Below are 15,636 nucleotides of genomic sequence, written 5' to 3'. Positions count from 1 at the left end.
CCCATCCTGGCTCCGTCCCAGATGCATGTGGAAGAACTTACTTAGCACACTGCCTAGCCCTGGGCTGGTGCCTGGCCCCTGACTGTGGCTCAGGAGAAGGCTGCTCCTCTCACTCTGTCCTGTCCTTTCCATTTGTTCAGGATCATTTCTTCTTCTCCTTTTAAACGAAATGAAAGTAAAACACGCTGAGAGTAATTTTATAATCACAAGGCTGCCCTCTCAATTGGCCCCAGCACCTACTCCCTGACCTCACCACCCCCAGGGAGGTGGGCCTTATCCTGGGCAGAGTGCCAAGTTCTTAGTTCCGCCCTCTAGAATCTTCAAAGGAAACCAGGCTGAAGAGAGAAAAGCCAGCAGGGGGAGGCAGCATTCCTGGTGCCCAGCTTGGTCTAGGAGGCATTGAAATTCCAGGGCCGAGGTCCCAGAGACAAAGATCATAATGAGACAGGAAGGTGGCAAAGGAAGGAGCCCATTTGCATGACAATAATTGAGCCAAGAATAGAAAGCTAGAGAGATGAAAGGGTGAGGCTGGCAGCTGAGCTGGGTTAACCCTCACAAATCAGACTACCCAGCTCTGCTCTGCAGGGGAGGCCAGGCTGAGCCAGGAGCCAGGCTTTGGGGGAGGGGAGAAGGACACCGCCCCAGGGGATTGTGGGAATGCCGACCAGGCTGGACTTTGCCCTACTCCTCCTCCTTCAGCCCAGAGCCCCGCTTTGCTCGCCCTCTCCTTTGCGTGTGGGCTCTGTGGCTGTGGGGCTAAGTGGGCATCATGGCTGCTCAGAATGACCTCTGCGATGCCATTGTGATCGGGGCTGGCATCCAGGGCTGCTTCACTGCATACCACCTGGCCAAACACGGGAAGCGAGTTCTCCTGCTGGAGCAGGTACTGTGTCCCCTCTGTGCTCCTGACTTTAGGGACTGTCCCTGTCTCTCCCCTAGAGAGAGGTTTCCAGAGCTAGCAGGCTATGGGGCCAGGCCAAAGGGCCTGATCATCACAAATTCTGTGCAATCTGTAGCTTGGCTGCCTGGTGTGTGCATCATCACAATGCAAAGAAAGTCCATCCCCTCCACCCCCCTACCCCTGCCCGCCAAGACCCATGTCGGGTTTCTAGGTGTATTTTCTCCTTTAACCCCCCCCCCCCCCCCCGCCTGCCCAGTTCCTGCCCTTGATCAAGAAGTGTCCCAGGCCCTGTTCTCTTCCTTCTTGCTATCTCTTCTGTGCCAAAATGGTCGATCTGGCCCAGAGAAAGAATCAGTTCTGCTTTGGGTAATCTTAAGTAAAGCTAATTTTGTCTCGAGGCAAGGCTGATTTGTCAGCCTCAGAGGTAGGCTTCTTCCCTGCACATTCCTGGCCTCTCACCCTGGCACCCAGCGGAGGCTTCTGTTTTTTCTGCCGCCTGCAGGTAATAGCAGCCGCCTGTTTGATGCACAGGAAATAAGGCTTTGGTCTTAGTTTTCCTTAAAGAAAAGGTGACGCCAGGACCATGCACCTGTGGGTGGGCCTGCCTGTCTACAGGGTTCTTCCCGGGACATGTCCACCCAGCTCACCTGCCAGAGATTTCTCCCCTCCCCTTCTGCCTGGTTTGGTTGATTCTTCTTGGTAATAAGCTGGATTGGTTGGAAATTTCAGAGAGGAAGGGAGAGAGAGAGATAGAAACATCCATAATGAGAGAGAATCATCGATCAGTTGCCTCCTGCACACCCCCTACTGGGGACTGGGCCTGCAACCTAGGCAGGTGCCCTTGATTGGAATCGAACCCGGGCCCCTTCAGTCCGCAGGCCAACGCTCTATGCACTGAGCAAAACTGGCTAGGGCTGGAAACCTTTTTTTATTTCTCTGTCATTTTTTCTCAAAGCCCGAGGGATTCTTGGTTCAACCTTGCAGGCAACGCTCCATTTTTTGCTAAATCCCAAGTGGTTTCCTTGTCCTGAGTGATCCGAAGCCACAGGGAAATAGTCAGCATCCGTTTCCTTGTCCATGAAATGAGGGGCTAGACTAGGATGATCTCAAAGGCCCTTTCTAATTCTGCTTCTCTGTGCCTCTAAGTAGGATGCAGTAGCAGCAGGATGACTGAAGGCACACTAACAAAGGGGCTTCGGGGATGTGAATGATGTTAGCAAAAAAGGAAGCCGAAGAACTTCTGTTCTGACAGCCAGATCAGGAACGTGGTCATAAAGGGAGAATGTATGGAAATATTTGAAGAATAAGTGCTCTTGATTGACAGCTCCTGGTTGACTTGATGAGCTGGCTCTTAAAGGGAGTGGGGTGGGCGTGGCGGGGCGGGGAGTGCAGGGGGTAACAGCTTCAGTTGTCTCTCTTGTTTTCCACTTCCAGTTCTTTCTACCACACTCCCGAGGAAGCTCCCACGGGCAGAGCCGGATAATCCGAAGGGCATACCCTGAAGAGTTTTACACCCAGATGATGGATGAGTGCTACCAGATATGGGCCCAGCTGGAGCACGACGCTGGAACCCAATTATACAGGTTGAAGAATTCCTTGAATCATGGGGCCTGGCACCTGGAGGTGCTTCTAGGATGTGAGGGAGCAGTGCCGTGCACACTTGAAATGCCATGGAGGGACACGGGGCCTAGGGGAGTGCCAGTCACATGGAAGCATTCTGCTTACCGTCATGGTCACCCACAGGTCCAGATGGCTCCTGCCGGGGTCTGAGTTCCAGGCCTGGTTCAGACCATGTGTCCAAGGCTAGCCGAAGTTGTGTCTGTATCTCCATGAAGCCATCTGAGATTCTGTTAGAGCAGGGATGGTTATAGAACAGGAGGCTGCTGTCTTGGTTCTTTATATTCCTACCAGTATCATAACTTTTCATGCTGGATGCAGCTCCCAACTCCCAGAGTGACCCCTATAAATCCATTTTATTCTCTCTGAACGCCTCCTCCCATAGAACAAAGTAGGGATGCTCCTCAGACCCCATTGCTTGCCAGGGAGTGAGCCTGCAGCTCTTTCCTTGTTGCCCCCATGACAACCCTCAACGCCCCCTCCTAACTGACCTTTCACACGCTCATGGGGAAGAAAGGCTGTGATACACAGAGAACTTTAACCACTCAACCACCTCCGCTCCCATCTTCTCTGTGGCTCTTTTTTTTCCTTCTTTTTTATTTTTATGGTTGATCTCTATGGCTCTTAACTGAACTTCCTACAAAACTCTAGCTCTACCCTACAGGGTGGCAGTTATTTTAATGGACAGGAACCAAGAGGTTACTGTTCTGTTGCAAAAACACCATTAACTTAAGAACAAAGTGAAATCCATTATGCAAATACAGCAAGGGCAACTAATTACAGATTTATTCCAGAGGCAGCTAATGCACCCAGCACCCAAATAAAAGAGCATGTCCCGCTGAGGGGCGGCCTGGCAAAGGGACCCCTGTCTGTCAGCCATCTGCGAATACTGCTGAGTCTCTTGTGCTAAAAGAAATGCTGAGCCTTGGAGGGCAAACTTCTTTCCTAGCAGACAAGGAGGCGACTAAAAGAGATGTTAGAAGAGTGTCTAGCCCTAGCCGGTTTGGCTCAGTGGATAGAACTGTCAGCCTGCAGACTGAAGGGTCCTGGGTTCGATTCTAGTCAAGGTCACATGCCCAGGTTGCTGGCTCAATCTCCAGTAGGAGGTGTGCAGGAGGCAGCCAAACAATGATTCTTTCTCATCATTGATGTTTCTCTCTCTCTCTCTCACTCTCCCTTCCTCTCTGAAATCAATAAAAATATATTTTTTAAAAGAAGAAGAGTGTCTGGAGTCCGAAGGCTTGAATTTGCCTTTGTGCTCTACCTCTTACCAGCTGTGTGACCTTGGGGAAGTTTCTGTACCTCTCTGTGTCTCATGTTTTCTCACAGGGTTTTGTGAGGATAAAACGAGACTTGTGAAATACTTGGCCCAGTGCCTAGCACTCTTCAATAAATGGCAGTTCCTCCCACCTGTTTTGGGTTAGCCACATCCTATCTCAACTGAGCCAGGGAGAAAGTAGGGCAGGAGGAGACAGATGGGATGCAGCAACCAAGAACATCAAGGGGAAAGGCTGCTGGAAAGGGAGAGAGGGAAAGGCACCCTTGAGTAGGAGATGCTCATATTTTCATAATCTTCTTCTTTGGCAGGAGGACAGGACTTTGGATATCAGCTCTGACACATTTTAGCTGTGTGGTTTGGAGCAAAGACATTGTTTAATGTCTTTGAGACTAAGTTTTCTCATCTGTAAAGTAGGAGTAATAATATCTATTTCAGGGGCTGTTGTGAGGATAAGTATGAAAAAGGCTTAGACAAAGCATCATCATCATCATCATCATCATCATCATCATCACATATTTAGTGCTTATAGTAAGAAAGTCAAATTGTTCTAAAACTACCTGATATATTATTAGCTCATTTAATTCTCATTAAATCTCATTAGAGGGTTGCTAGTGAGTAGTCACGGCCTTAACCCATTAGTGCACATCACAGAATTCTTATAGTCTAGAGCAGGGTTTGGAAAACTTTTTCTGTATATGGCCAAATAGTATTTTAGGTCTTGCAGGCCACATGGTCTCTGTTGCAACTATTGAATTTTGCCCGTTACTCAACTCTACCCCTGCAGTGTGAAAGCAGCCACAGAGAATATGTGAACAAATGAGCATGGCGGTGTCCCAATAAAACTTTACTTATGGACACAAACATTTCATATAATTTTCATGTCATGAAATTTTGCTTTTTATCAACCATTGAAAAATACAAAAACTATCTTGGCTTGTGACAAGAACAAGTGTCAGGCCTGATTTCCCCTGGGTCATAGTTTGCTGGCCCCCTGGTTTAGACGATACCACAGATTGGTGACTTTGTCTACCCCCTGTCTCCAAACAAGTTTGTTGCTAAATCATCCCAGATCAGAAGACTGCTAATGTATGGTACATGTAAAGACAGAGACATACATAGATAGCCCTCCTTAAAAGACCGTTCTGATGTCTCACAGCCTCAATTATGAAAAAGGAAGAGTAAAGTGAATGTGCTTTGAAAACCTTAAAAGTCCTATGGAGTGTTAGGTGTTCTGTATCATTATTATTAACAAGTCCTTTCCATGGCTAACCTAATTTACTCAGGCACACTAATTTATTTGGCTCTTTAACTTAGTAGGGACACAGAACAGATACTTCCCATTCCAATTCCTTTAGCTGTTGTTCTTAATTCGGATTTTCTAAATGATCCATCATCTTCATGGTGGATCATACAGTAACAGGTCCTTCTGGAAGAACTAGCACAATATCATAATCTAACTGATAGATATGGATGCATTTACTTAATGCTATTTGATGATGACTTTAAAAAAAATAACACCTTCAGGAGTTGCTCAATTCTTTTTCTTCTGTTCTGTCGCTTCCTGTGACAGTGGCATACTAAACATGGGTGAGCTCGGGATATTTGCATACATTCTGGAAACAGACTGTGACACATGTGTCAGATCACAAGGTCTGAATCATTGTGATGTGTACAGCCAGGACGTTGATAGCAACAGCAAATCCCAGCTCTGTGGCCCCTCTCTTCCCCGCCCTGCCTTTTCCCTTTGAGGCCTACCATCTAGCTCCTGACCCCCGCTGCCCCTGCTTAGCTGACAATATCAGACAAGATCACAGCCGTAGGCAGTACAGCTGCTGGCAGAACCTGGTGGCCCCCTCCGCAGCTGCTGCTTCCTGTGTCTGCGAAGTGTCTGGCTTGTCAGCCACATCCCCTCCCTGGAGCGGTCTTTGTTAACCGATTCCACCTCGGCCCACTGAGCAGAAGATGAAACGCCAGGAGCTCCTCCAGCACCAACAAAGACAGCAGCCACCACCCAGTCCTTGCTTGAATCCCTTCCCCAAGGTGACTCTGAGAGCTGGCTTGCCTGGTACTTTTAACCCAGAGAGGGGGAAGCTGGAGACGGGGCTAGGACTTGGCAGATGTGGGGCGAGATGTCTGCCCTTCCCCCCCAGTTCCTCCCCACTCCATCTTGCCTCCCGTCCTGCTGTAGTAACTGGGAGAAATCCCTAATCACCAACTCCGTGGCTTTAGTGGGGCCGTCGAGTTGATGTGAGCCTTGGGAGGAATCTTTGATTACCTCTTCCTCGTGCTGGATCCAGCTGGGGTTGGGAGGAAGGCGCGATTCATACCAAATGCTTTGCACTCAGCTGAGGACATTTGAAGAGTTGGGAGCTGCACTCTTTCCAGGGTTTCCTGACCCCCCAGCTTCACTCGGGGTGCCTTCTTGCTAGGCCAGCCCTGACCAGACATTTTCTGGGCATTTCTTTTTCCTGTGACACCTCCCCAAATTTTGTAGCCTAGGTTAGAGCCAAAAAGGAGAGGGAGGCCCAGGGCATGGGGGCGAGAAATTGATGCAGAATGAGCAGTCTGTTTATTGGGATCTAGAAAAGCCATTAAAAAAAATAAGCACTTAAATGATTTTCAATCTGCCCATGGAAGTCATCTATCTTCATACTGGGGGAAGAGGCCCACTCTCCCATCCCGGTTTTGATTGACTGACTTCCAATTCTCTAAGCATTTCCCACCGGAGCCTCTCACCTATCTCCCATAATGACAGGCCTTTGCATTTCCAGGCAGTGTTTTACATTTATTTCCGATTTGCTCATAATGGTCAAAAAAATCTCTCTCCAATCCGAGGCGCTTCTCCAGCAGGGCACGGTTTCCCTCAGGCCAAATAGCTCAGCCGTGATCCACGGAAAATGAGAATTTCCTAAACGCATCTTCGGACTAGGGGAGGGTCCAGCATCACCGATTCAGATGGAAAATTTCCCACTGTTAGATCAATATCTGGGCTAAGAAATAAATGCCACAGGGGCAGAGAGCGGGAGCAAAATGATTACGATCGGCACAATTACATTCGCCGGCAGCACCGGCTCGCTGATTACTCCTCAGGATGGGGCGCTCCCGCCTCCCCCCGCCACAGGACGGCTCGGGAATGAGAACGTCACTCAGCATTTCATAATTCAGCAGGTCGGCCCGTTGTCTTGGCCTGCGTTCATTTCCCCTGTACTGTACATTCCTGTGAGAGGGGTTCTTATTTCAAGGAAGGAAGGGGAGAAGGAGGGAAGGAAGAAAGGAAAGGAGGAAGGGAGGGAGGCAGGGAGGAGGGAGAAAGGGAAAGGAACTAAATCTGAGCGCGTATGAGAGACCAAGGCTGATACATTGCAGGCAGGGTTAGGATATGGGTTCTACTTCCAGGCCGGCGATCTGACTGCTATAGGGAGGGGTTAAGCCAAAGTCTTTCCCAGAATTCTACCCAGCTACAACCCTATCGGGTAAAAAGGGTTCAAGAACATACACTTGGGTGACTTCTTAATTATCCTGTTGACCATGATGTTTACTAGGCAAGTTTCCATTAGCTGAGCACCCATCTGAGGTTCTTTTTGGGGCCACAGGAAAAAGGCCGTCTGCTGGTGACGGGGATTTCTCTAGCATCCTTCCTCTGCTGAGCTTTGAAGAGGCAGAGGTACTTATTGCTTTCTCACCAGTGGTGAACGCTGGGTAGGCGGGGGCCATGGCAAATGAATTGGGCACGCTGCGTGGCTCTGTGTACTGACACCAGCCCCGGGGCCCGCTGTGTTCCTAACCCCTCCCAATCTTCTCTTTAATCCCCCCAACCAGATAATGTGGGATTTGGAAGCATGTAATATCCATGAGACTCCATTATAGGCTATTACGAGCTTTATATGCGGTACCCGGAGGATGTACCAGGCTGATGCCGGCCACTACGGCTGCTGAAACTGAGAGCGATGACAGGAATGATTCCAAGGGCCAAAGTGACCTTTCCATTGTTTAGATCAGTTTCCACAAAAAAAAAAAAAAAAAAAAAAAGGATCTCTGGTTTCTTGTGACAAGAGACAGAAGCATTACAGAGAAATCGCTTTTACTCCCTTAGTGAGTAGGAAGCACAGAGGGAAGTATAAGGAGAAACAACATTGTAGAATCACTAAATTAACTGCTGGGGCTGCAAGAGGCCATCGACTGGCATTTCTGCATGAAGGTGCCATTGGCATTTGGGTGGGGTCTTCCTGAGCATCACAGGTTTAGCATCCCTGGTCCTTGTCCACTAAATGTGAATGGCAACCCCCAGGCATTGTGACAACTAAAAAAAAAAAAAAAAGGCCCATGACATTTTCACATGCCCCTGGGTTGGCGATGGTGCACATTGATGTGGAACCACCAATAGTCCAATAGACATTGTCACAGAGGAGGAACCTGGGGCCTGGAGAAACCAGAGCAAGGTTACAGGGGATGCTGGGACTGGCCCCAGAGCCAGACCTCCCAACGGAGGACCTTTTCCACAAAATGCGCAGCCTCAAGGAAGGAACAGAGAGACAGAAAGACAAGGACGGGACAAAACATTACCTGACAAGAAAAGGGACAGAGAAAAGAAACAGCAGGGGTGGGGGAGGAGGTGAAGGGTAAAGATGAAAGCAGTGAATAGATAGGGTCAGGGGATGGGAGGAAGGGAAGAGATCACATCCAACTCATTGAACACCTACCACTTTCTAGGTGTGGAAAAAGAAGAGGACTTAGGATCTTTGCCCTCAGAGTCAGAATGGATATCCTGAGAGGGATGAGGGAGAAACAAGCAAACCGGTATCAGTGAGAGACAAGGGCAGACTTGGGAATGGCCTGGAAACCAGCTCAGTATCACTGTGATTCTTGCAACAGAGTTGAGATAACTTCACTTGTTTGTGTGTGTGTGTGTGTGTGTGTGTGTGTGTGTGTGTGTGTTTAATGGGAGGCTGGGACTCTCCTTGATGCCTGGCCCTGGGACCCTTGTTGAAGAATGAGAGAGAACGGCCCAGGGCCCTGATGCAAACCTTCACCCAGGTCTCTCTCTCTCTTCTCTCTCTCTCTCTCTCTCTCTCTCTCTCTCTCTCTCTCTCTCTCTCTTTACAGGCAGACTGGACTACTACTGCTGGGAGTAAAGGAGAATCAAGAATTAAAGACAACCCAGGCTACTTTGTCTAGGTTGGGGGTGAAACACCAGTGTCTTTCATCTGAAGAACTGAAGCAACATTTCCCCAACCTTCGGCTGGCCAAGGGAGAAGTGGGACTCTTGGAAGAGTCTGGAGGAGTTCTCTATGCAGCCAAGGCCCTCAGAGTCCTTCAGGTGAGACTGTGCAGTATTAGGGGCAATGCAGCTCCTGATCTAGGATCCTGGGTCCCAATCAGTCATGCCCCATCCCGCCTTCCCCCACTGGATGAGAGCCTTCTCCATGCTGGCTTTAGTCTTGACCTTTGGGCGGGGCAGCTGTATACCCTGCCAGGTCTTGCCAATGTGGGAGAGGAGGTCTAGAATCTGCATTCTTTTCTGCCCTAAGCAAAGGACTCTTTGTCCACCAGGGTGAACTCCATATATAACCATTTGCCCTTCTCTGATCCTGTCCTCTCAGGATGCAATTCGACAGCTAGGAGGCAAAGTGTGTGATGGAGAGAAGGTGATGGAGATAAAACCAGGGCTACCGATCATAGTGAAAACCACCTGTAAGAGTTACCAAGCCAACAGCTTGGTCATCACAGCAGGTCCTTGGACCAACAGGCTCCTCCGTCCCCTGGGACTTGAGCTGCCTCTCCAGGTAAGGGGCGCTGGAAGCCCGAGAGTTGGTGCTTAAGAGAAGAAACCTTGGAGCCAGATGGCCGCTTACTGGTGGGCAACTTTGGGCAAATTCGTTTCCCTCACTGAGCCTCCAGGTGTATAACCTGTAAAATGGGGGGTAGCGCTGCTGGAGAATTAAATGAAAAGGTATACATAAAGCCCTTCAGAGATGGTCTGGCCCAGGGGTGGGCAAACTTTTTGACTCGAGGGCCGCAATGGGTTCTTAAACTGGACTGGAGGGCCGGAACAAAAGCATGTATGGAGTGTTCGTGTAAACTAATATAAATTCAAAGTAAACATCATTACATAAAAGGGTACGGTCTTTTTTTTCAATAGTTTTATTCATTTCAAATGGGCCGAATCCGGCCTGCGGGCCGTAGTTTGCCCAGGGCTGGTCTGGCCACTTGTAAGCACTCCATAAATAGAAGGCATTGTTAGCTCCTGGAGAGAAAGCAGGAAGGCTGTTAGTTATAGAAGACTAAGAATGGTAGAAGAGACAGAGATTCAGAGATTTTTGTGCATCATGATATAATGTAACACGCAAATGACATGAGAACTGGATGAAAAGGAGATAGGTGAGTGGAGTGGGGCATCCGGGCTGTATTGCAGGGCTATAAGACCCCAGCGTTGTCTTTAGAGTTCGAAGGTTTTCCCTTTTCATCTCCCACTTCCTCTCCCTGCCTCTATAGACCCTGCGGATCAATGTGTGTTACTGGCGAGAGAAGGTTCCCGGAAGCTATGGTGTGTCCCAGGCCTTTCCATGCTTCCTGGGCCTGGACCTCAGCCTGGCTCCCCACCACATATATGGGCTGCCCTCTGGAGAGTACCCAGGGCTGATGAAGGTGAGTGAAAGGCAGCGAGAAGGCCAGGAGGGGTGCACACAGCATTGGGACCACTGCTCTTCCGTTCCCAGCGGACTCCCTCAGATCCCGGTGGGCGGCAGCGGGCGTCTACTGGCTATTCACGACTTGCATTGCAAGAACCCAGCTGTCCCGGCGCCCCACAAGGGGAGCCCTTCCTTTGCAAACAGAGAGTTGGCGGGGAATGAACAACTAGGCAACCTAGCGTGGCAGCAAGCAGCATTTGTCAGGAACTGGGGAAGGCTGGGATGATGGATGGGGGCCCTGTGTGTACAAGCCTGTCCCCTGGGCTGGGTGGGTGTGCGGGAAGGCCGGCCCTCGCAGCTCACTCACCCTGCTCTGGCTGGGAGCCAGGTCTGCTATCACCACGGCAACAACGCGGATCCTGAGGAGAGGGACTGCCCCGCAGCATTCTCAGACATCCAGGACGTGCAGATCCTGAGCCGCTTTGTCAGAGACCACTTACCTGACCTGGAGCCGGAGCCTGCCGTGGTGGAGCATTGCATGTACACGGTAAGGGGGCGGGCGGCCCCGGAGAACAGGGGAAGGAGACAGATTGGCCTGGCGCCGCTCAGGCTTGACTCTCCTCGACTCCTGACATCGGATGTGACTTGAAACAAATGAGTTAATTTCTGTGGTTCGGTTCACCTCCACCAGAGAGGGCCCATTAGAGGTTATTCATATGCCTTTTCATTAGGAAACTAGACTACGCCTGGCAGTCCTTCGCTATGTTTCCCAGAAGGGCTCTAAAAGATTTTTTGGCAAGATGTTCTAGTTGAGCGGGCCTTAGGGACAAAGAGAAGAGACAGCTGTCACCAGAGCCTGAGGCATCTTGGCTAAGTTCGTTTGCGCGCATTAACTGAGCACCTACTGTGTTCATAGCTCTGTGGAGGAGAGAGGCAGATGGACAAATGAGAAAGGCTGACATACCCAAAGGGGGCACTGGCGTGCAGAGCGCGTTCCTGTGCCGCATTCCCATTCTTTCTGGAAAGAAAGCCAGCCTAACCCTCTCCCTCCTGAGCCTGCAGTTCTTCCTCCCTCCGCCCTCCAAGGACACAGGTGTGACTGTTTCTTTCTAGGACACCCCTGACAAACACTTCATTCTTGATCGACACCCGAAGTATGACAACATTATCATTGGTGCTGGATTCTCGGGTGAGTCTGAGGAGGGGGAGATGAGGGGCCTTAAAGCCGAGTGCAGGTGCTCAGTGCCAGGCAAAATGGTGTTAGCTGGCCATTGGGGGCCAGCGCCTGGACACTGAGTGTGTGTGAAGTCAGAGGAACGGGTGCTCCTAGTGGGAGGCTCTATCTCGGGACGGTGTCGGGGCCTCCAGGGAGCCCAGCCCCTGTCTCTGAGGACGCCTGACAAGCTGCTCTTCTTCCTCTAGGGCATGGATTCAAGCTGTCCCCTGTTGTGGGCAAGATCCTGTATGAATTAAGCATGAAGTTGACACCATCCTATGACTTGACACCTTTTCGAATCAGCCGCTTCCCTGGCCTGGGCAAAGCTCACCTTTGACCCAGACATCCAAGACTTCCAGCAGCCTTTCCTTTGAGCACAGGTGCTGTGAGTGAAGCCCTCTGCTGGGAAGTCTTCTCGCGAGGGTGGGGGGCGGGGGGGGGAGGGAGGGAGTGGCCGTGGGATGTCATCCTCTTCGGCTTTTAGAGTCCCCCCTAAACACCAGACGGTTGAATGTACCTTCTTCCCTGGCTAGCTCCTCAATCCCATTACTTTTTTGCTTCTAGATGGTCAATCAAATATTCTATCATCAGGGAGTAGCCAGGACCTTCGAGAGGATGTCTGTTTGTACAACGAGGGGCACAAGGGCCTGGGCAGGAGACCAAAGTGGTTGTTAAAATTCTCTTTGCTGGGACATTTGATAAATTGGAGATGGATTTGACTAAGGCTGCCCAGCGGAGGGTAAACACGATGATTTGTAGAGGACTACTGCCCTTGAAGTTCCCTTTCCTTGAAACTAGAGCCACCCTCCATCACAAGCTCTGCTCAAACCTGGCTCATTGTGGGTGCACCATGAATGTTTGTGAAAAAAAATGTGTTGAATCGACAAATAAGTAATGGCATTGCCTTAAAGTCGGCGGTGGGCTTTATTCTTTGTGTGACCCCATTTCCTGTAGACTCAGCACCACAGAATCCATGACCCCAGGAATCCTTGGGCGTCCTTATCCCCTTGATGCGTTGCACCCCTTTTCTCTGGATTCTTTGTCTGGTTCTCATCCTCTCTCTGGTTCTGGAAAGATGCTCAGTCCCCCAGTCTCCCATTAAGGTGTATTGTCAGGTCCTTATGAAGATGGAACTGTTATACCAGAAAGAAAGAGAGACACACTCGCTTAGAAACCCTGTTCAATGTTTGAATGTTAAATGTGCCATTTTATTATCATTAGGATTGCTCCCACTTAATGAAACGGCATTAGCACCGAGTCGGCTGGCCTCCTTGCACTAATTGCTTTGAAAGGGAACAGGCTCATGACTACCCCAGGGTGGGAGGAGGGGAGAGGGGTGGGAGCGGGGACTCAGGCAAGGCTTAACGCGCTCAGATGGGACCCATGCAGGAGGCCCTCCAGACCAGGCCAGTTGGGCCCAAGAGAAAGGAGTTAAAGTGCTCGGGGGAGAAGAAAACTGGGACTGGTGGGAGGGTGGTGCGGGAGAGAAAATATTAGGAGGAGTTACTGAGCGGGAAAGAGTGGGAAATGGGAATAAGAGCATAACTATTCCCAACGGAAATACAACACAAAGGAAATTACTCTTCAACTGCCATACAGGCCTAGGCACATGGCTTAGCACTGATTTCTCCAGGGGATTATAAAAGGCAGACAATCCCATCAGCCCCAGGACGAGTCTGCTTTTTAGCCGCTCTCAGATCGCTCCCTGAACCTCATCCTCTGTAAAGTGGTAATAATAACCATCGTCGTATCTGCAAAATGGGCAGAATACTACAACCTGGGTGAACCTTGAAGATCAAATGCTAAGTGAAGTAAGCCAGACACAGAAGGACACATATTGTATTCAGAGCAACAGAAAGTAGAATGGTTGTCTCCAGGGGCTGTGGGGAGGGAAGGATGAGGAATTAATATCTAATGGACACAGAGTTTCAGTTTGGGAAGATAAAAAAGTTTTGGAGCCCGGCCAGTGTGGCTCAGTGGTTGAGTGTCCACCCAGGAACCAGGAGGTCACTGGTTTGATTCCTGGTTGGGGCACATGCCCGGGTTGTGGACTCAGTTCCCAGTGAGGACATGTGGGAGGCACAATGATTCTCTCTCATCATTGATGTTTCTGTCTCTCTATTCCTCTCCCCTTCTCTCTCTCTCTAAAAATCAATAAAGTGGGCTCTGGCTGGTTTGGCTTAGTGGATAGAGCATGGGCCTGTGGATTGAGAGGTCCCGGGTTCGATTCTGGCCAGGGGCATGTGCCCAGGTTGTGGGCTCGATTCCCAGTGGGGGGCATGCAGGAGGCAGCCAGTCAATGATTCTCATCACTGATGTTTCTATCTCTCTCTCCCTCTCCCTTCCTCTCTGAAATAAGTTAAAAATAAATAAAGGAGGAAACATGTTTTTTTAAAAGTTTTGGAGATGGATATTATGATGCTTTCACATCCTAATTTAGCACATCACAAACACAATCATGGTTTAATTGAGTGTACTTAATGCCACTAAACTACACACATAAAATGGTTAAAATGGTACATTTTATGTTATATATATTTTACCACAATATAAAAAAATGGTAATAATATCAACCAACTCTGCAGGAGTGTGTGAGGATTAAATAAGATCATTCATTCATTTATTCATTCAATACACAAATATTTATTGAGCTTCTGCTGTGTGTCAGGCACTGTGCTAGGCACTGTGGATGTAACTGTGAACAAAACAGATGGAAATCTCTGCTCTTATGAAATGAACAGTCCAGGGAGGGGAAGAAATGTAAATGACATCTATAAGTAAGTTACATCGCATGTTAGGAGGTGACAAGTATGCTGGAGAAAAACAGAACTGGGTGAGGAAGATAGTAAATGTGGGGGGAGGGACTACCCTTTTTGATGGTGGTCAGGGTGGGACTCTTGAGGAGGGAGCATTTGAGCAAGCTTGGAGGAGAGGGAGTGTGCCAGGCAGGTATCCGGATGTATGTAAGAGAATGTGGTAAGTTGTAAAGCTAGGCATTGTGTGTGTGAGAGAGAAAAATGAGGTACAGAGAGGAATCAATTAAGTTCTTGCCAGCTCCCAAGCTGGCGAAGCTGGGGGGAAAGGGTGCTGGGAACCTCTCCCTCACGTTCCACGGCTGCCCGCAGTTCCCTCTGCCTCTCGCTGTGCCACCCTCCTCCCCCAGCCAGCTGCAGCATCCCTTCCAAAATATCCAGTCTCATTCAGCGTGCTGGTGGCAGCGAAAGCAGGGGAGCGAGGTCTAGGGGAGGCTGAGACAGGACGAGTGGGGGATGCTGACAAGCCCTGCCTGAGCTGGCTGAGGCCCTCGACAAATGAGCTGGTGTGTCCTAGAAACAGGGTGCACGGAGGGGCGGGGACCAGGGCATGCAGGGTCGGACGGGTGGGAGGGAGTGGGGAGGCCAGGACAGAGTGGAGAGAAGCAAGACTTGGGTAAGAAGAGACTGGCAACGTGCAGGCCAAAAAGGTAGGCAAGGACCTCCAGGAATGCCGCACATCTCCTGAGCCAGGGGAAACGGGTCCGGACGGGCCACGCAATGCAACTGCCAAGGGAGCATTTCTTATTGGGGGTGGGAAGGGGTTCTAGACGGGGAGAAGAAATGCAGAGAACAGCCAACGGGTGTAGAGAAGAGGATCAGCCATTGTAGAGAGGGTCAGAGGATCCGCGAGGGTTTAATAACACTGAAGGATTTGCCCAAACAGACTCACCCGCATTATCTCCCGGCTTTTCTTCTGCTTGAGCGTGGCCAGGCATCCCCTTTCAGGCAGACCCGACATATCTTCAAGATGGAAGAAAATGAAAATAAATCGGGCGGGCGATGAGACCTGTGGAAGGGCAGCTGGGGTCTGCAAGGCTGCAGGGGAGAGATAAGGGCAGCGGAGGGAAAGAGGCCCGAGTGGTTGCCAACCAGACGGAGGAAAACAGAAGCAGGCTAAAAATAGGTTGGGGGAGGGAGGGAGGAGAGCCAGTCCAGAAAAGAAGGGAAAGCAGAGGCCA

The 15,636-nt window shown here is 50.0% G+C and overlaps 1 protein-coding gene across 1 annotated transcript; it reads left to right on the top strand.

The window, feature by feature from the left end:
- Positions 1-769: 769 nt before the first annotated feature.
- Positions 770-12,897, top strand: PIPOX (pipecolic acid and sarcosine oxidase; the record flags this gene model as incomplete). The annotated part of the gene is made up of 9 exons (XM_081109559.1): positions 770-883; positions 2,336-2,484; positions 8,901-9,114; positions 9,398-9,580; positions 10,290-10,442; positions 10,815-10,973; positions 11,540-11,615; positions 11,849-12,022; positions 12,207-12,897. The coding sequence occupies 8 exons, from the start codon at positions 770-772 to the stop codon at positions 11,977-11,979; spliced, it is 1,179 nt and encodes a 392-aa protein (XP_080965685.1). The 3' UTR covers positions 11,980-12,022; positions 12,207-12,897.
- Between the last annotated feature and the right edge of the window lie 2,739 nt (positions 12,898-15,636).

The sequence above is a fragment of the Myotis nattereri genome (assembly GCF_964212035.1).
Source record: "Myotis nattereri genome assembly, chromosome: 16".
Taxonomy (NCBI): domain Eukaryota; kingdom Metazoa; phylum Chordata; class Mammalia; order Chiroptera; family Vespertilionidae; genus Myotis; species Myotis nattereri.
Note: the sequence above shows the minus strand (reverse complement) of the source record. Positions and strands in the feature narration are given on the sequence as shown.